The sequence below is a fragment of the Phocoena sinus genome, chromosome 15 (genome assembly GCF_008692025.1).
Source record: "Phocoena sinus isolate mPhoSin1 chromosome 15, mPhoSin1.pri, whole genome shotgun sequence".
Classification (NCBI taxonomy): Eukaryota; Metazoa; Chordata; class Mammalia; order Artiodactyla; family Phocoenidae; genus Phocoena; species Phocoena sinus.
In genome coordinates, this window is record NC_045777.1 from 82,114,316 (window position 1) to 82,134,655 (window position 20,340).

Below are 20,340 nucleotides of genomic sequence, written 5' to 3' on the forward strand. Positions count from 1 at the left end.
TGCAACTACCCCGTGCACCTAGAGCCCGTGTTCCACAACAAGAGAAGCCGCTGCAACGAGAATCCCACGCACCACAACAAACAGCAGCCCCCGTGCAGCAACGAAGACCCAACGCAGCCAAAAATAAATAAATTTATTTTAAAATAATAATTTTTAAAATTAAATTAAAATATGTCCTCAGTCTACATGGACTCTTTAAGCATTATCTCTTCTGTGAAGCTTAATCTCTTCTGTGAAGTCTTTCACTGTACCCTCTCCATTAGGCATGGTTGATTATTTCCACCTCTGGTTAAACTTGTCACATGTTTGCATCTGATCTCTCCATTTGGACACTGCATACACCTCAAAGTACTGCATTTACCACACTGTCCTGCAAGGATTTGTTTAAGTGTCTGTCTCCCTTAGGAGACTGAACAACGGAGGACGGGGACTATGTCTTCCCAGTTTTGTGTCTGTAGTGTCAAGCACGATGCCTGGCATGTAGAAGATACTCAACAAACCTTTCTTGCATTAAATGAATACCCAGTGGATGAATGACCACTTATTGTACAGTTGGAACTTTAACTTTCCCTAAAACAAAATTTACAAAACTTTATTCACAGATAATGTGTTAAAGAATGACATTCATTTTTAATTTTTGGCTGCGTTGGGTCCTCGTTGCTGCGCGTGGGCTTTCTTTTTAGTTGCGGTGAGCGGGGGCTACGTCTTCATTGCCGTGCACGAGCCTCTCATTGCGGTGGCCTCTCGCTGCTCCGCAGCATGTAAGGATCCTCCCGAACCCAGCCTCGAACTCGTGTCCCCTGCGTTGGCAAGCAGATTCCCAACCACTGCGCCACCAGGGAAGGAAAGGGAAGGGAAGCCCCTTCATTTTTAAAGGGAGAATATCCTTTAGTTCGGTAACCTTAAGGACTATAAACGCCACATTAAAATGTACTCGTGCAGAGTATCTCTGAGGAGTGAGGACAGCGAACCACCGAGATGCACCTCACTCCTCCGGGGAGCCTAGAGAGGCCCCGGAAATGCCCGGGAGGGGTGGACACAGCAGGGAGTCGGGGACGCACTTCCTGCTGGGGCTATTCCTGCTGGTTTTTGTCACGGGAGTTGGCAGCTTCTGGGAGGGGTAGCTGCGGGTAGGAGGGGGCTGGGCAAGGTGGGGGCTTGTTAGGGAGGGGACGGTGGGCAGCCGCTGCTTTGGGGAGATCCGATGAGCTCCGTGGCTTTTTGCTGGGTTTGCTGTCATTTCACCTGAAGGCAGAACTCCGGGAAAGTGCGCACTTGCAGGAGAAGGATGAGTTGGATCTGGACCGCAAGTCAAGGCAGGGTCGCTGCTCTGCCCCTGAGTGACGGACCTTGGATAGTGAAAGTGGAGGAAGATTCACCCGGAGGTGGGGAGTCCGACCCACCAGGGGACTGTCCGGATCCCGAAACTTCCCGACGGCATTTTAGGCGGTTCCGTTATCAAGAGGTGGCCGGACCCGAAGAGGCGCTGAGCCGACTCAGGGAACTTTGTCGTCGGTGGCTGAGGCCCGAGGTGCACTCGAAAGAGCAGATCCTGGAGCTGCTGGTGCTGGAGCAGTTCCTGACCATCCTGCCCCAGGAGCTCCAGGCCTGGGTGCGCAAGCACTGCCCGGAGAGCGGGGAGGAGGCTGCCGCTTTGGTTTGGGCTCTACAGAGAGAGCTTGATGAGACCTCACGCCAGGTGAGGAGTGAACGTGTTCTGGTGGTGGGAATGGAGGTGTGAGGGATGCTGTGGTCTTCATAAGTTCTTTCCTTATTACATTTTGCGTGAACTTTAGGATGTATATGAAACATGAGCCCTTTAACCTAATGGGACGTCACACCATCTCCAGGTAGGTAGGGTCAGAGTTGTTAAACCGTAGGACACCCAGCTGGTGCCACAGAATTGCCTGACCTGTGGAAATGCACACACCTGGTGTCAGAAGTGAAGGAGTGTTGTAGTGAATATTCAGAGTACTGAGAGCAGAGGAGACACACAGGAGTGTGGTTTTCCTTTACAAGGAAAGGAGAGGCTCAGGGGAAAACACATTACTGCTGTTGGTGAGGTACCTTCCTCTGAAGATAGATCTTTGTATCCATTTCACAGGTGAGGAAACAGCATCTGAAAGCCAGCACTGCAACTCGGGACTCTGGTTAACCTGTATATTTTCAATCCACATCAGGTTTCTGCTTTGATAAATCACAGCAGTATAACCCAAATGAATATTTTGCTCTCCCCCCAAGTTAGTGTAGACAGTTCATAGAAAGGCTTTTCAGGATTGCAGGAGAATGCCAGCTTCTGTTTTTAGTCACTTTGCAACTCCCGCATCAGTACAAGGCTCACTGATAAAGACTCCGTTGGTCGTGACTCGGTTTCTCAGCGCTCGCAGACTCCTCTCTGGAGTCCGGCTTCATCCTGGCACTGTTGGTGACGCCATCCTGGGACGGCAGGTGCTGACGGAGGTCTTGTGTTGTTTCAGGGGTTGGTGACAGTCCAGGATGTGGCTGTGTCTCTAACCTGGGAGGAGTGGGAGCGTCTGGGCCCAGCACAGAGGGACCTCTACAGGGAGAGTGCGCCGAAGGATTATGGGAACGCAGTCTCGCCAAGTAAGTGCCCTGCTTTTGCTTGTTTCCAGCTGTGTGATTCGTGGAGGGCTTGCTTCAGTAAATCCCCCAGCCAGCCTGCCATTCAGACACAGGTTGAGAGCCTTCGAGTCCCTTTTGTGACCCAAGCAAGACGTCTCTGTTCTGTATTGTTAGGTGATAGAGTCAGCTTTTTATTTTGGTTCATTTTTTAATAAAAATACATAAGAAAGTATAAAAACAAAAAAAAAAGAAAGTATAAAAACATAGAATGAGCACCTGAGGATTAACCACCCAGGTTTATCGAATTTTAATATTGGCCATGGCTTCATTTTTTTTTTCTGAAGAGATAATATATTACAGCCATAGCTATAGGTGAAGCTCTGTGTACCCTCCCTGAAAGCTCTACCCTTGATCCTTCTCCAGCGGTAACCAATATCCTGACTTACCATTTCCATGCTTGTTTTATATTCTTTCTACTTATACGTGTAGCCACATATACACACTCTCTCTATATAAATGTATGTAAACATGTAAATATGTAAACATGTAAACGTATATAGTATATTTACATTATACAGTATATAAATATAGTATATTTACATTTTATAGTATATAAATTATATTACTGTATGGTTCTTTTGCACCTTGGCTTTTTTCTCAACATTGCATTTTTGGGATTTATCCATGTTGATACGTGTAGCTCTAGTTTATTCATTTTAACATCTATATATTTCATTGTATGACTGTTCCAATACTTACTTAGCCATTCTCCTGTCAACGGACGTTAAGGCTTCTAGTTTTTCACCATTACACACAGTATTATACCAAACATTCCTGTCTCTTTCTCCCCGTGTTCATATGTAGGAGTCTCTGAAGAGAATATACTTAGGGATGTTTGCCCATCTTGCTGTCCGAAATGATGGGAGCCAATTTGTACTCCTACCAGCTGTATATGAGAATTCTTCTTTCTCCACACCCTTGGCAACATTTGGTGTTCAGCTGACAGCACGATGTCTTAACCCAGTAGCCCTAGTGTTCCTTTTAGAATGTTGGTTTGCATCACACCTCTGCTCATAACCTGAATACTCCTCATTTCACGCAGAGTAAAAGCCTGTGGTGCCTGATGGGACGTGGCCCTCTTCCCTTCTGCTCTCCCCTACGGATCTCCACCAAACAGACTCCCTGGCTTGTTTCAAGCCTGTGCTCACATCTCACTTTTCGGCGAGGCCTGACCTGACCGTCATGTTAATACATGATTCCTGCCATCAGCCACCTCACAGATCCCTTGCCTTGACTGACGTGGTCCATAGCATTTATTACCCTCTGACATCCTATATATTTGACTTTATGTTCATCTGCTGTCTGACCACCCCTTCTGGAATGTCAGCTCCACAGGGGGAAGGATTTTTGTGTGTTTTGTTCATTTATATCCCAAGTGCCGAGAATAGTGCCTGGCACAGAGTGGGTGCTCAGTAAGTAATACTGTTAGGATTAATGAATGGTGTATCCTTATCTCCTCTCCTTTCCTCCACTGTTTTGTGGCTGTTCTTTATGTTTTTGATACTAATCCTTTGTTATTTTATTGGTTATAGAGGTGGCTTGTCTTTCTAACAAGCCACCTTTATGTTCTTTATGTTTTTGATACTAATCCTTTGTTATTTTATTGGTTATAGAGGTGGCTTGTCTTTCTAACCATGGCATTTTTGTTATATAAAATTTTGAAATTTTAATATAGTCAAATTTTTCAATCTTTTACTTTATGGTTTGTGTTTTTCGAATCTTCTTAGGAAAATAGGCCCTTCTCAATCCTGATTCCAACTTTGCAGAGACAACAACTTTAAATCTTTTCACCCCTTCCAGTGATATTTATTTTCATATTTCTAAATAAGATGCTTATTCTGCTGGGTTTTTGTTTCTCAGTTTCAGTTATTATCTCTTGACTGCCTGCTAAGGAAGACAGGGTCCTGTCTCCCCAGCATGCTCACATTTACAGTCCGTAATTCTCTCAGCATAGTTAAATCAGTCTGTTTTTGTTAAGGGAATGTTTCAGTATTATGCCTATATAAATATTATCTATATTCACCCACCTAATATATATGACTGTAAGTCTTTTCCTTTATAGCTTTTAGTTTTTCCCAGAATTAATAATGCCTCATTCTGCACGTGCCTCCTTTTCTAATTCCTGAGCACCAGTTCACCCACAAACTCTCTGTTAGAAATGTAAACCCCTCTCAGTAAGTTCAGATTCATCAGATGGGCCATCGGTTTCATTCTTCCCTTGGAGAGTTCCTCCTCAAGCTTCCTCTGCTCCAAGCTGGATGGGCTTCTCCAGGTCAGTTACACAGCTGTTGTCCTAGAACGTTCCTTCACTCTCACATTTTTCTCTTTCCCGGATCCCATACGATTTTCTTCCTTGGTTTACCCCCTCCATTTGATACAGAACGACCTCCAGTATATTACAGAGAACATATACTTGGGAACTCAATGCATGTCTAAACGCCTTTATTCCTCTCTCACATCCAGATCATGGTGTGGCTGGATGTAGCATTCTACTTTAGAAATGACTCTACCTTTGAATTTTGAAGACGGTGGATTTTGTAACTAGCTTGCCATGTTGCAGTTGAGAAATCTGACGCCACAGTGATATTTTATCCTTGGTGTGTGATCTGTTCTGTGCAGAAGACTTTAGGAGCTTTTCTTTATTCCTGCTGGTAGGAAATTTCACAATGGGTGTGGCTGGGTGTGAGGTTTCTTTTTTCATTCACTGTTCTGAGTAGTTGGTGGGCCCTGACAATATAGATGCCTGCGTCTTTGAGTTGTGAGAAATTTTTTGTAGTATTCTTTTATTTTATCTATTTATTTTTATCTCATTTTTTCCTGTTTTCTTTCTGGGATTTCTTCCAGTTGGATGTTGGAACTCATGGGCTGATCCTGTAGGGTTCCCTACCTCCTTCCCATTTCCTTATCTTTTCTTTCCCTTTCTGGGAAATCTCCTTAGCTTTATTTTCCAACTCTTAGGTTGAAATATTTCTGCTCTCATTAATATTTTGAAGAGCTTTTTCTTTTTCTTTAAACATCCCTTTTCTTTTCTTTCTTTTAAGATTTTTTTGATGTGGACCCCATTTTTTAAAGTCTTTATTGAAATGGCCACAAGACCGCCCCTGTTCTATGTCTTGGCTCTTTGGCTGTGAGGCATGCGGGATCCCAGCTCCCTGACCAGGGATCGAACCTGCACCCTCCGCATTGGAAGGCAAAGTCCCAACCACTGGACCACCAGGGAAGTCCCGAAATATCCCTTTTCTTATTTTTTTAAATAGATTTATTTATTTATTTATTTTTGGCTGCGTTGGGTCTTCGTTGCTGGGCGTGGGCTTCCTATAGTTGCGGTGAGCAGGGGCTACTCTTCATTGCAGTGCGCTGGCTTCTCATTGCGGAGCGCAGGCTCCAGGCATGCAGGCTTCAGTAGTTGCGGCACTCAGGCTTAGTAGTTGCAGCTCGCGGGCTCTAAAGCGCAGGCTCAGTAGTTGTGGCACATGGGCTTAGTTGCTCCGCGGCATGTGGGATCTTCCCGGACCAGGGCTCGAACCCATGTTCCCTGCATTGGCAGGCGAATTCTTAAGCATTGCACCACCAGGGAAGCCATATCCCTTTTCTTATAGCTTCCTTGTTTCCTGGGTGCAGTATTGTCTCTTATTTATCTGAGAATATTAATTATAGGTTATTCAGTTTTCTCTCATTTCATGGATTGCATATTTCATTGGCATTTCTATCAGAGGTTTTCCTGAAATGCTGGTAACCTTTCACTTTCTGTTTGTGTTTAGCAGTTAAACCCAAGCATTCTGACTGGAAACTATTGGGAAGGACTTGTGAACTGTGATCTTCAGGACAGGGTCAGGCATCAGGCGCTGTTTTACCTGGAAATTCCCACATGTCAGTGTCTCTGGGTCTTTGGCCCAGGCTGCTAAGTTTTCCCACAGAGTGATTCAGTCAACAGATATTTCATTGCGTGCAGATAAGCCAGGTGCAGTTCTAGGTGGGAATCCAGTAGGGACTAAAGCCTATGAAATCCCTGCCCTTTCTGCTGGGAGGATGTCAGGCTCGGGGCTGACAGTTTGAGCCTGAACAGAGGACAGTGCATGGAGGTTCCACCAGTCAGTGTGTCCATTTTCACTTGACTCTTCTCATGGGAAGGTGGTACCTGTCCCCTGTTCTCAGCTGTGCCTCATGTCCCCAGTCCCGAATTTATCTGGTTCAGCCTTCCTGGAGAGTAAACTGCAAGAATTCTGGACTGGGGGATGGAATCCTTCACAGACTTTCCATCAGTCCTAGATTTACTGCCTACCCAGAGCCTGCCTTCAGACTGGAGGCACCTGGTGTGTCTGTTACTGTAGCTTCTCTCTCTTAGTAAAGCATCCTGCGTGCATGGGATAAGGGTTGTACCATCTGTGTCGACACCTTCTCCAGCAGTGCCTCGTGTAATACAGTGACTCACACGACAGTGCAGTGGGGCTGGGGCAGGAGAGACGGGTTGGCCAGCGGAGGCACAAGTATAAAAGGAAAGAAACGGGGTTTGTACAGGTAAATGTGAGCACATCTGACAGGTTAGTTAAAATAATTTAACTTCAGGAGTGGTTTCATGGAGGACATTAAAAGGGCTTTGGCGGGGGGGTTGTTTTTCTGCTAGCACTTTCTCACTCACTCTTGTGCAAGGATGAAATGTCAGCAATCTGTATCTTAATGTTTCAGGTTTGGAAACCAGAACTGAGAACAAAGAGTTGATTCTAAAGCAAGAAATTCTAGAAGAAGTGGAGCCACAAGGGCAGCTACAAGAGTCCCAGGAGAAGGGGCCCCTGTCTTCCGAGTGTGGTGTTGCCCATGAGGACAGGATAGAAAAGCCATCAGGTGGCCCCTCACTGCTGAAACTTGAAAAGCCTCCTGAAGATCAGGGAGCCACCAGCATCTCAGATCTCAAGAGTGCTCCCAGAGAAGAGGGGGACTCCAAAAAGAATGAACTGGGGACTAGTGCCAGAAGTTCAAACTTTGTTCCTGCTCAGTACATCCAGACAGCAGAGAGACCCATGACCGGTGATGAACGTGGGAACTATTGCAAACACAGGTTAGATACCGTGAAACCTCATGAATCTCTTGACAGTGGGGAAAACTGCCATCATTCAAGCCTACCTGAGGCGCAGAGGCGGTTCCATGAAGAAAGACCTTATACATGTGACACCTGTGAGAAGAGTTTCAAACAGCGTTCCGACCTCTTTAAACACCAGAGAACCCACACCGGGGAGAAGCCCTACGGGTGTTCTGTCTGTGGGAAAAGCTTCAGTCAGAGCGCTACCCTTGTTAAACACCAGAGGACTCACACTGGAGAGAAGCCTTACACCTGCCCCAAGTGTGGGGACCGCTTCAGACAGAGCTCAAATCTCAGTCGGCATCAGAGAGTCCACATGGGGGAGAAGCACTACATGTGTCACGAGTGTGGGGAAATCTGCCGTATCTCCAACCATTTTAGACATCAGAGGACACACCAGGGAGAGAGACCCTACACGTGTGAAGAGTGTGCGAAGAGCTTTAAACGGTGTTCCGACCTCTCCAAACACCAGAGAATCCACACTGGGGAGAAGCCCTACGAATGCCAAGAATGTGGAAAAAGCTTCAGTCAGAGTGCAACCCTCGTTAAACACCAGAGGACACACACAGGTGAGAAGCCGTACACGTGCCCCAAATGTGGGGACAGCTTCAGACAGAGCTCACACCTCAACCGGCATCAGAGAGTCCACATGGGGCAGAAGCACTACACGTGTCACGAGTGTGGGGAAATCTGCCATATCTCCAACCATTTTAGACATCAGAGGACACACCAGGGAGAGAGACCCTACACGTGTGAAGAGTGTGCGAAGAGCTTTAAACGGTGTTCTGACCTCTCCAAACACCAGAGAATCCACACCGGGGAGAAACCCTACGAATGCCAAGAATGTGGGAAAAGCTTCAGTCAGAGCGCAACCCTCGTTAAACACCAGAGAACTCACACTGGAGAGAAGCCTTACAGATGTCTTGAATGTGGGGACAGCTTTAGACAGAGTTCACACCTCATCCGACACCAAAGAATCCATAGAAATAAAGCCCCATCATTTTGACATGCTTCTGCATGAGCTGTTTTGTTTCTCTCTCTCTCTTTCTTTCCAGAAACTACATTCTTTGGCTTTTGGAGTATTTTAGTAATCGTGGGTCATACTGCCCTGGGCATTACACCCAAGAAAGATTGAGTCCAGCTAGAGTCTAGGGACGCCCTTTGGTAGCGTATTGCCTTGAAGCAGGACTGCGTGAGTCAGGAGCCCCACCGGAACACACTTTCCAGCAGAGCGAGGGCGGAACCGTGAGAGTTCTGTCCTTGTCACTCTTCTGGAACCTCTGCTTTTGGACCAAATCTTGTCCCCCCGTGTTGCTTCCCGGAGAATGTATTGCAGTCACTTACAATTGTCTTTCTACTTAGATGGTAGATATTTTATACTCCAGAACACCTTGTACAGTTCAGTGCCTACAAGAGGCACTCTATATATTTGACTTTTTTAAAAATTAATTTTGCAGAGTCCCTCTTTCTTTCCCATTCTTTCCTTCTTGCATTAAACACAGCTAAGAACTTGGATTAGAGCCTAAATCTATCTGATTATCTTTCTAGTGCCACCCACTGATAATATGCATTGCATCCAAATTTTTGGAACTTTTTTTTTAAATTAAGGGAATACAAGTACATTATTGGATATCTGGGGAAACAGTAGGGGAAAAATTACCCAAAATTCCAACACCACAATCCATTTGATACCGGTCTTTTGGTGTATTTCCTTCTGATTCTTTTTCTATGCACATTTTTCTATATAACAAAAATCACAGTGTTTATATTTTATATCTTCTTTAGTATTATGTCTTAAGGATTTTACATGGTTTTCCTAAACGTTATGCCTAATAGCTGGTCATTTTCCATCAAGTGGATATAACAATTCCTTTTGTTGGAAGTTTTCAGGTCTGTCTCATTTTTCATTGTTGCAAAAAATGCTGTAGTGAATGTCAGTGTAATTTTAGGATTTGGATTGTTCTTTAGAATCTAACGCTACGTTCAGAGAAGTAGAATTCCTTGATCAGTGTTTTAGTTATTTTATGGCTTTCAATACACCTTTCCCCCAAAGCAAGTGCCAGATTACATTCTATTATGAGTGTACCCAGAAAGAAAAGAAACATGTTTGATAAACTGGTAGCAATCTTCAGCGAGACTCAAAAAGCACTATCTATAAAAGATTGATAAATTTAACTACACTATATTAGGAAAAGACAAAATAGGAATTACAGCCCATGGAGATGAAAACATACTCAATTACATTAGTAATAAGAAAAATGCAAATTAAGCCACAATTAGATACTATTTCACACCTTACAGATGATCAAACCTTTCAAAATCTGTCAGTACCAAGTACTAACAGAGATGTAGAGTGGTGGGAGCTCTCCTCAGCTGTTGGTGTGTAAGTTGTTACATTTACTAGGGAAAACAATTTGGTGCTACTTCTTAAAGTTGAACATGTACATAACTTATTTCTAGGTCTTTTCACAGGGAACCAAGAGGCGTTTGACATGCTCTTTTGTAAAAGCCCCAAACTGGAAACATCCTGAAAACTGATCAGCCAAAGAATTTCATAAATTGTGCTATATTCCTGCAGTGGGATACTCAGTGTCAGTGAATATGACTGAACCACAGCTATACAGAGATGCGTGATTCTCAACACACATGTAGTGAAAGAACAAGAGTATGATTCCATGTACACTAAGTTCCAGAAAAAGCAAAACTAGGTAATATATTGTCCAGACAGAGATAAGTGGTATATCTACATAATGCAAGAGAATGATTAACCTTTGTTGAAGAGGAAGGGAGATGAGACTGGAGAGAATATAAGGGACTTTTGTGATTCTGAAGGTGATTTATTCCTTAACTAGGATGAGGAGGCATGGGTGTTACTGTTTACTGTCATATATATTCATATACTTTTGAACTGTGATATCTCACAAAAAACATGAAAAGTTTATTGTGAAATATTGCTAACATACACGTGAGTGTAGACTAGAGAGAACAATTTTAAAGAACATTCACATATGCACCACACCGATTAATCAATTCTTAGTATGTCATATTTGTTTCATACCATTTTTTTTTTTTTGGCTGTGCCACACGGCTTGTGGGATCTTAGTTCCCTGACCAGAAATCAAACCTGGGCCCCCTGTAGTGAAAGTGTGGAGTCCTAACCACTGGACCACCAGGGAATTCCCTTCATATCATTTTTAAGGAAATAAAACAATATAGGACTTCCCTGGTGACGCAATGGTTAAGAATCCACCTGCCAATGCAGGGGACACAGGTTCGAGCCCTGGTCTGGGAAGATCCCAGAGAAGCCACAGAGCAACTAAGCCCGTGCAACAAAACTACTGAGCCCGCGCTCTACAGCCCGTGAGCCACAACTACTGAGCCCACACACCACAACTACTGAAGCCTCCACACTTAGAGCCCGTGCTCCGCAACAAGAGAAGCCACTGCAATGAGAAGCCCGCGGAGCGCAATGAAGAGTAGCCCCCGCTCGCCGCAACTTGAGAAAGCCCGCGCACAGCAACGAAGACCCAACGCAGCCAAAAAATAAAATATAAGTACATTAATTTAAAAAACAACAACAATGTATACTGTAAGGCAGTGGTCCCCAACCTTTCCAGCACCAGGGACCAGTTTCGTGGAAGACAATTTTTCCATGGATGGGGGTTGGTGGGGGGGGTGATGGTTCAGGCAGTAAGGCACGCGACGGGGAGCGACATATAAAGCTTCACTCGCTCGCCTGCCACTCACCTCCTGCTGTGTGGCCCAGTTCCGGTACTGGTCCTCAGCCCAGGGGTTGGGGACCCCTACTGTAAGGGACACTCATGTGCCCTCCCTAATCCCATTCCTCTCACCTTCAAGCCGACTCGTTACCCAAGGAGAGCACGTTTCTGTAGTTGTCCAGCATCACGTCTCTGCAGAGGTCCTTCTGAGCCCAGTCCAGTGTGTCCCACTCTTCCCTGGTGAAGTACAGAGCCACGTCCTCAAAGGACAGCAACCCCTGGAAACACAGCGACTGACTGCAGCTGCAATTCTTACAATAACTTTGTGAGCTACAGTATCATTATTACAGATGGTCAATATCTGAGGCTTCTCTGGCCGTTTGGTCTCTGCTGCAGTCACTCAGCTCTGCTCTGGTAGCACAGACACAGCACAGACAACACGAGAGCAAACGGTGTGACTGTGACCCAATAGAACTACTCCCGGCTCCAGGTGAGTTTGCCGACCCTGCTCTGTACAACCCTACCTTGCACATCCTGTATTTCTTCTGCCCGGATCTCTCAGGAAAGAGATGGCTCATTCCCGTGAGGTCCCAGAGGATGGGGCAGCGTGCGGGCCATTCACACAGGGACGGACAGGCTAATGGGACACGGGGATGGACAGGCTAATGGGACACGGGGACGGACAGGCTAATGGGAAAAAACCAGGCAGGCTGGAGCTCGCGGGGCTGGCTGTCATGGGCACCACTACCCACTAGGCGTGAAGGGGGAGGACGGGAGGGGACACTGGGATCCAGAAAGTTGTTGGAGAAGCAAGACCGGAGCGGGGGGCAGCCCAGCAGGGAGGGACTGAGGGATAAACCCCCAACAGCGATCCCCTCCAGGCGTCTGGTCCCCACCCCATCCCTCTGCCAGAAGCCAACGCGAAGCAAGAGCAAGGGAGCCCGTGGATGGAGAATATAAAGGCCAGCCTCCCAGGGCGCAAAGTGGGGAACGGTGAAGAGTGTCTCCACGGGCCAAACACAGACCGCTGAGCACCGTGCCCACGGCAGAAGTTTCCATCTGCAACTGTGTATCCAGCTCCCAGGGGCCGAGAGGCCTGGCGTCTGCCCCCCACACTCGCCGTGGTTCAGGGGGTGTTCCTGCGGAAGGGCGTCAGCAATAGGAACACCAGCTCCACCCGAGATGCTTCACACCGCTCCCCTCTGCAGACAGACCCTGAGTCTCGCAAACGACAGGCCTTTCTTTCCTCCTGCCCACACCTGGTCCGGGGTTAGGGTCTCAAGCCCCCTCCCCCGATCCCGAATATCCTCCGTCCCCAGAGCTGCCTGCAGACGCCCTCACCTGCCCCACCCACCAGCCGCCTTCTCTGCACCTGCGTGGAGGCTCCCAGGCGCTGGGATACAATGGTTCAAAGCCCCAGAGTTATCTGTGTGCATGGGGTTTCCTAGCTGGGCCCTTCGTGTGGCTGCACAGTTCTTGCCCTCAAGGTCCTCACCAGGGGTCTTCTTCCCCTTTATCACTCCCGCTCCTTCAGGAAGCATTTACTGAGCACCAGGAAGTCGCCGGCCTGCGTGCCACACGCCAGTGACAGTAAACGCACAGAGGTGACAGCTCCTGCCGGGCCCACAGGACCAGCCCCTCGGACTGCGCACTGCTCGACTCTAGGGGACACTGTTCACATGGCAGCTGTGACAACGGGGCCCCCAGAGCTGCTAAGTGCACAGCCTGTGCGACTCACGGAGCCCCAGCCCCGCTTCAGGGAGTGAAGGGTCCAGTGGGGAAGCGGGAGAAGTCAACACGGTGACGATCCAGGGGTCCACGGGGGGCGACGGGGGCTGTGAGGACAGGGCTCGCCCCACCCCCTCCTCTCAGGAGGCACTGCCAGTCACTTCCCAGAAAGCAGCCCCCGGGGCACACGGCCCTCACCTCCTCCCGCCTCCCCACCGGCTCCCAGGCATCCCCTGCATCGGGCCTCACCCCCCACCCCTTCTCCCTCCTGGTGACCCCTCCTCCGGTGGATTCCATTCTCTCCTGTCTCCTCCAGGGTCTTAATCCAATGACCACGACTCTCCTGTGTTTGCCTTTTCCCCCTTGTGATGCTGTGCTTTAAATAAGGAATATATATTTGGTCTTCCTCCCTACTTCTGGCACACAGTTCCTAAAAACCCTTGGATTTTCCTAAGGGATAAGAACAGAGGATCATCTTTTAATATTTGGGCTTTTGTCCTCGGTTTCTGAAATAGCTCCAGGGCCATACAGGTGAGAGGAACGTCTTGTTACTCATAACAAATCCCTCAACCACACCTGAGTTCACGTTAACGCGGAAAACTCCTAAGGACGGGGCTGGATGTCAGGGGAACGAGCATGTGATGAGAGGGTAGAACCTTCACCCCTAGCGCCTGAGGGGCGGGGAGAGGCTGGGGTTCAGCCAGTCACCAAAGGTCAGCGACTCGACCCATCACGCCTACGTAATGAACCCCCATAAAAGCGCAGAAACAGAGGTGCTGGGGGGTGTCTGCCCGGAAAGGAAAGCCCTGCACCCCTCCCCCACTCCCCCTGCCCTGTGCCTCTCTTCCATTGGGCTGATCCTGCATTGTAGCGTTTTACATGAACCAGGACCTGCTCAGTAAACCTTTCAGAGTTCCGTGAGCCACTCTACCAGATCAATGGCACCCGCGGAGTGGGTCGTGGGAACCCCAGTTTAGAGCCGGTGGGTCAGAAGCACAGGTGACAGCCCGCACTTGTGATTGGCGTCTGAGTTCGGGGCGGGGGGCGGTCTTGCGGGGACTGAGCCCTTACCCTGTGGGTCCGATGCTAACTCCAGGGTGACAGTGTCAGAATGAGTTAAATGGCGGGCACCCAGCTGGTGTCAGAACGGTCAGAAGTGAGGCGTCGTGAAGCAGAGCAACACAGCCGCGTTCCTTCCCAGACTATCACTCCTGCCCGTAGCCCGCAGGATGCTGCCGCCTCTCCTGCCTTTACAAAGATGCTCCTGGCGCCTTGCTCCCTCTCGCTTCCGCCCTCTCTCCTTCCCTTACTGGGCCTTTTCTGTAAAGAAAACCCTACACACTCACCTCCAGTCACCCCACACCCACCCACTGGCTCTTCTGCAGCTGTCCTCCTGGAGCCCAGCCCTCTGCCCACGTGGGAACACAAGGGAGAGTCACGGGGTTAATGCAGGACCTCAGAGAGATTTCACAGAGAGGATTTTTGAGCTGAGTCTCAGCATATGCAGAGGTGGGTTGCCTGTGGACAGGGAGAACAGGATGCACACAGGCCAGGGGTCAGAAGGGAGTCCACATCTCTGCGGGCGGGTCCTCTGGCCGTCAGGGAAGGCGGGAGATGCCACCAGAAGGGCAGACAGAGCTCTGTGATCCCTCAGCAAATGCGGACACGCTGGGCCAACGGGTCAAAGCGCTGCCCCTCCAACTCCCTCTTGCCTCCCTCCCGTCCAAGACTGTTCTTTCCAAATGGTCGCGAGGGTTCCTCACGTGTCTCCTCACTTTTCTACTCAGCCTCTCACAATCACCCTCCATCATGTTACGAGTTCAGTAACTAAGCTTCCAGCGTCCCTTTGATGCCAGCAGATCAGAATTTATCCTGTGTCGTGGGAGTTTGTTTCCACAGCTCCGTCTCCAAATGGCTTGTAAGCGCCTTAGGCGAGAGCTTCTCTCCCAGCACAAAGGCAGTACTATCTGGTATACAGTAGGTACACAATAATGCTCACTGACAGAAACAAGGAGCAACTGTGGTGACAACAGCTAAAACTTACAGAGCTCTCCACGTGTCACTAGATACCCTGCCGATACACCACGTGCCCCGTTTCATTGAATCCTTGCAACTCTGCGACAGCTGCTATCATTATCCCATTTTCCAGATAAGGAAACCGTGAGAGATCAGGTAACACATCTAAAACAGCCTGGATTTGAAGCCGTCTGGCCCCTAAGTTCAAGCTCTTTACATCCTACCTTCCAAGAAGGGAAAAACCCCAGCTGATAAAGATGGCTCGACCTGAACAGAGGAGTTAAAGCCACGTGAACGCCATCGCCCGGCGGTGAGACTATACCAAGGTAGGGGAGGAGGAACCCTGCTCACCTTCCACAGGGCTGGCAGGAACACGGCTTCCATGGCCTGGCCTCTGAGGTGGTGCAACCTCCCGGCCATCAGGCTGAGCTGAAGGAGAGGAAAAGAGCACACGTAAGGCCAGCCCCGATTTGAAGCTCTCTCACCAGGCAGCCCTGGACAGGGAATTAATTCCAACAGGGCCAATGAACCTCACCTAAATACCCCAATCACTGAAGCAGCAACTCAAACAGACATTTGTATCTCCCTGTTCCTCACAGCATTAATCACAAGAGTCAAATGATGGAGGCAGCCCAAGCATCCTGGACAGATGAAAGAATAAACAAATGCTGGTCTACAGACAATAGAGTATTATTCAGTGTAAATAGGAAGGAAATTCTGACACCTGCTTCAACATGGATGCACCTTGAGGACGTTATGCTAAATGAAATAGGCCAGACATAAAAGGACAAATATTGCATGATTCCACTTATATGAGGTAGCTGGAGTAGTCAAATTCATAGAGACAGAAAGTGGAAGGGTGCTTTCCAGGGGCTGAGTGGAGGGGACAATGGAGAGCTGGTGTTTAATGGGTGCAGAGATTCAGTTTAAAGATGAAAAAAGTTCTGGAGATGGACCATGGTGGTGGCTGCACTACAATGTGAATGGGAGCTTCCCTGGTGGCGCAGTGGTAAAGAATCCGCCTGCCAATGCAGGAGACACGGGTTCCAGCCCTGGTCCGCGACGATCCCACACACTGCGGAGCAACTAAGCCCATGCACCACAACTACTGAGGCTGCCCTCTAGAGCCCGCGAGACACTACTACTGAGCCCACGTGCCACAACTACTGAAGCCCGCGCTTGGCAACAAGAGAAGCCACCACAATGAGAAGCCCGCACACCACAACGAACAGTAGCCCCTGCTCGCCACAACTAGAGAAAGCCCGTGTGCAGCACTGAAGACCCAATGCAGCCAAAAATAAATAAAATTTAAAAAGAAAAAAAATCCTAGTTTATCCCTCCCCACCCCGACCTTTCCTCTTTAGTAACCAAAAGTTTGTTTCCTATGTCTGTGAGTCTGTTTCTGTTTTGTAAATAATATTATTTGTATCATTTCTTTTTAGATTCCACATATAAATATCATATGATATGTCTTTCTCTCTCTGACTTACTTCACTTTGTATGATCATCTCCAGGTCCATCCTACCCTAGAAATTTTGTGTTTTTTTAAAAGATTTATTTATTATTTATTTGTTGATTTTATTTTTGGCTGCATCGGGTCTTAGTTGCAGCACGCAGGATCTTCGTTGTGGCGCGCGGGCTTCTCTCTAGCTGTGGCATGCAGGTTTTCTCTCTCTACTTGTGGCTCACAGGCTCCAGGGCATGTGGGCTCTGTAGTTTGTGGCATGCAGGCTCTCTCATTGAGGCATGCAAGATCAGTAATTGTGCTGCGTAGGCCCGGTTGCCCCACAGCATGTGGGATCTTAGTTCCCCAACCAGGGACCGAACCCACATCCCCTGCATTGGAAGGTGGATTCTTTACCACTGGACCACCAGCGAAGTCCCCCAAGAAGTTTTAAAATTCCTAATGCTCAGGCTACACCCCACTCCAATTTAATCAGAAACTCTGGTGCTGGGACCCAGTATTCTTTTTTTTTTTTTGGCCACACTGTATGGCTTGCAAGATCGTAGTTTCCTTACTAGGGGTTGAACCTGGGCCCATGGCAGTGAAAGTGCTGAGTCCTAACCCCTGGACTGCCAGGGAATTCCCTAGAACCCAGTATTGTTTTTAAAGCTTCTTGGGTGATTTCAATGGGCATCCAAGGTAAATAAATATTGGTTTCAGTGTTTGCAAATGTGCAAATGAACAGATAGACTGTAGGGACACAGAAAAGGAAGATTTTCTGGGCTTAGATTTTTTTCCTCTCTTTTTTTCCCCCCTCTTATTTCTTTTTATTCCTCTTTTTATTTCCTCTCTTATTTATTTCCTGGTAATCTTCCTCTTTGGGATCCTGATCCCCCCCACTTTGGCTTCAGGCTGAAAACTACTATTTATAGAACCATCAGCCTCAAACAATGTTCAGTCTGCTCCTCTCATTACTTTTTCTACTGATATTAGATGCTCAGTTCCTTACTGTTTCCCTGACCAAACTAGAGTTTCTCCTTCTGTGCTCCCCTAGAAATTCTCTTCACTGCTTCAGCCATTTGGTTTTGTAACTGAGATATTTACATGTACCTCTTGTCCTCCTCCATACCTAATAACATTTCAAGGAAGATGGTCAATTTTTGTGTGACATAGCCTCATATGTTTTTGTAATATGCCCTGTAATATTTAGAGCAGTTCTATACAATCAGGAGAGAATACATAATTATTTCACGAATTTGCTGCATTCTATTCATCATGAATTTCTTTATGTTGATGAAAGGCTGAATGCACACTGAAGGTTTTCTTACATTTGTAGGGTTTTTCTCCTGCATGAATTGTCTGGTGTTGAACAAGAGGAGAACTCTGGCTGAAGGCTTTGTCACAATCATCACATTTACATGGTTTCTCTCCAGTATGAGTTCTCTGATGTCCTACACGAGCTGAGTGGTCACGAAAGGCTTTCCCACATTCATTACATTTGTAAGGTTTCTCCCCAGTGTGGGTTCCTTGATGTTGAATAAGAGCTGAACAGTAACTGAAGCCCTTCCCACATTCGCTACATTCATACGGCTTTTCCCGTGTGAGTTCTCTGATGTTGAGTAAGGCCTGACCTGTCGCTAAAGGCTTTCCCACACTCTTACATCCGTAGGGTTTTTCTCCAGTATGAACCCTTTGATGTTGAATAAGGGATGAGGTGTCATTGAAAGCTTTCCCACACTCCTTGCATTTACAGGGTTTCTCTCCGGTATCTATTCTGTGATGTTGGATAAGGTACGTCCTTTGGTTGAATGCCTTCCCACATTCGTTGCACTCACGGGGCTTTTCTCTGGTATGAATGATATGATGTTGAATAAGGGCTGAATGATGACTGAAAGCTTTTCCACATTCATGACACTCATAGGCTTTCTCTCCAGTGTGGATTCTCTGATGCTGGATAAGTGACGAGCTCCAGCTGAAGGTCTTTCCACGTTCAGAACATACATAGAGCTTCTCTCCTGTATGAATCCTCTGGTGTAGGATAAATCCTCTGGTGAGTAGTAACTGAAGGACTTGCCACACTCACTGCACTTCCAAGGCTTTTTCACTGAGTAAACTTTCTGATGTTTAATTGTGTTTGAACCTTCCCTGATTTCATTACAATCCTCCATAGTGTTTCTCTTGAGTTTAATTATGACTTGTCAATTTCCCTGCTGTCTTTGTAATGTGCCTCCACATTCCCAGGCTTTCACCAATCTGAAGTTCCAGGAATCATCCTTTGTAAGTCTTCCTATTATCAGCTCCCTTTCAGATGATACTTCTTCACAAACTTCCTGCTTTGAAAGGGACACTTTCATTTCAGGGATAGATTCAGAATCTGAAATAAATAAAAGGTACAAATGTTTGTGCTCTCCATGCCGAGAGAAAGAAAACTGCTGAGGTGGCAAGAAGTTAAAGAAAATTAAAATGATGCCTATTAAAAATGTTTATTTGAATGTTCTTAGAGAAAGCCTCATGGCAATGGCAGATGACAAAGTTTCAGTGAATAATAGAGATGGGAGAATGATGAATATGAGGCACAATAAAAGGTCAGACATGAGGATGCTCCACCTGAGAAAATGGACAACTGAACAGACTAACCAGGGAAGAGGATAAGCAGACAGGATTAGAATAAATGTTAACATTAAAGTAACTGAGGAAGTGGAGAGAGGGATGAAAACACAGGTGGAGATTGGGCAGCTTTGAAAAAGTATTGGACAGAAAAATCACTTATATCACATGAAGACAACTACTTTTGATTTTTTAAATCATCAGCTCTAGTCCTTCTTTTTAAGATTTTTTTTTGACGTGGACCATTTCTATTTATTTATTTATTTTTATAAATTTATTTTATTTATTTATTTTTGGCTGCACTGGGTCTTTGCTGCTGCACACGGGCTTTCTCTAGTTGCAGCGAGCGGGGGCTACTCTTTGTTGCGGTGCACAGGCTTCTCACTGCGGTGGCTTCTCTTGTTGCAGAGCATGGGCTCTGCTCTAGGCGCATGGGCTTCAGTACTTGTGGCACGCGGACTCAGTAGTTGTGGCGCACGGGGTTGGTTGCTCCAAGGCATGTGGGATCTTCCCAGACCAGGGATTGAACCCACGTTCTGCATTGGCAGGCGGATTCTTAACCACTGCATTGATGTGGACCATTTTTAAAGTCTTTATTGAATTTGTTACAATACTGCTTCTGTTTTACGTTTTGGTATTTTGGCCACAAGGCATGTGGGATCTTAGCTCTCCGACCAGGGATCGAACCCACACCCCCTGCATTGGAAGGCGAAGTCTTAACCACTAGACCACCAGGGAAGTCCCTTGTCCTTTTTTTTTTTTTTTTTGCGGTACACGGGCCTCTCACTGCTGCGGCCTCTCCCGTTGCGGAGCACAGGCTCCGGACGCGCAGGCTCAGCGGCCATGGCTCACGGGCCCAGCCGCTCCGCGGCATGTGGGATCCTCCCGGACCGGGGCACGAACCTGTGTCCCCTGCATCGGCAGGCAGACTCTCAGCCACTGCGCCACCTGGGAAGCCCAAAGCTATACTCTTAATTATGCTCTTCTGTCTCTTACATATATTACTAAATAAATTGAATATAAAGTAACCATTGAATGACAAACAAATGTTAGTTACTAATAATGTTATAGATGGGATAAGTCTCAGAAATGTAATTTATACTGAT

The 20,340-nt window shown here is 47.1% G+C and overlaps 1 protein-coding gene across 1 annotated transcript; it reads left to right on the forward strand.

Annotated features, from left to right (window-relative positions):
* Positions 1-1,075: 1,075 nt before the first annotated feature.
* On the forward strand, positions 1,076-8,843 carry ZNF394 (zinc finger protein 394). Its single transcript, XM_032604731.1, has 3 exons — positions 1,076-1,699; positions 2,478-2,604; positions 7,330-8,843. The coding sequence occupies exons 1-3, from the start codon at positions 1,289-1,291 to the stop codon at positions 8,724-8,726; spliced, it is 1,935 nt and encodes a 644-aa protein (XP_032460622.1). The 5' UTR covers positions 1,076-1,288; the 3' UTR covers positions 8,727-8,843.
* The last annotated feature ends 11,497 nt before the right edge of the window (positions 8,844-20,340 follow it).

Bases quoted from the DNA above. Each gene is read 5' to 3' on its own strand.
- ZNF394 (XM_032604731.1), top strand. From the start codon at position 1,289: ATGAGTTGGATCTGGACCGCAAGTCAAGGCAGGGTCGCTGCTCTGCCC. The intron at 1,700-2,477 runs GTGAGGAGTGAA...GTGTTGTTTCAG, and splicing joins TTGATGAGACCTCACGCCAG to GGGTTGGTGACAGTCCAGGA. The intron at 2,605-7,329 runs GTAAGTGCCCTG...TTAATGTTTCAG, and splicing joins TGGGAACGCAGTCTCGCCAA to GTTTGGAAACCAGAACTGAG.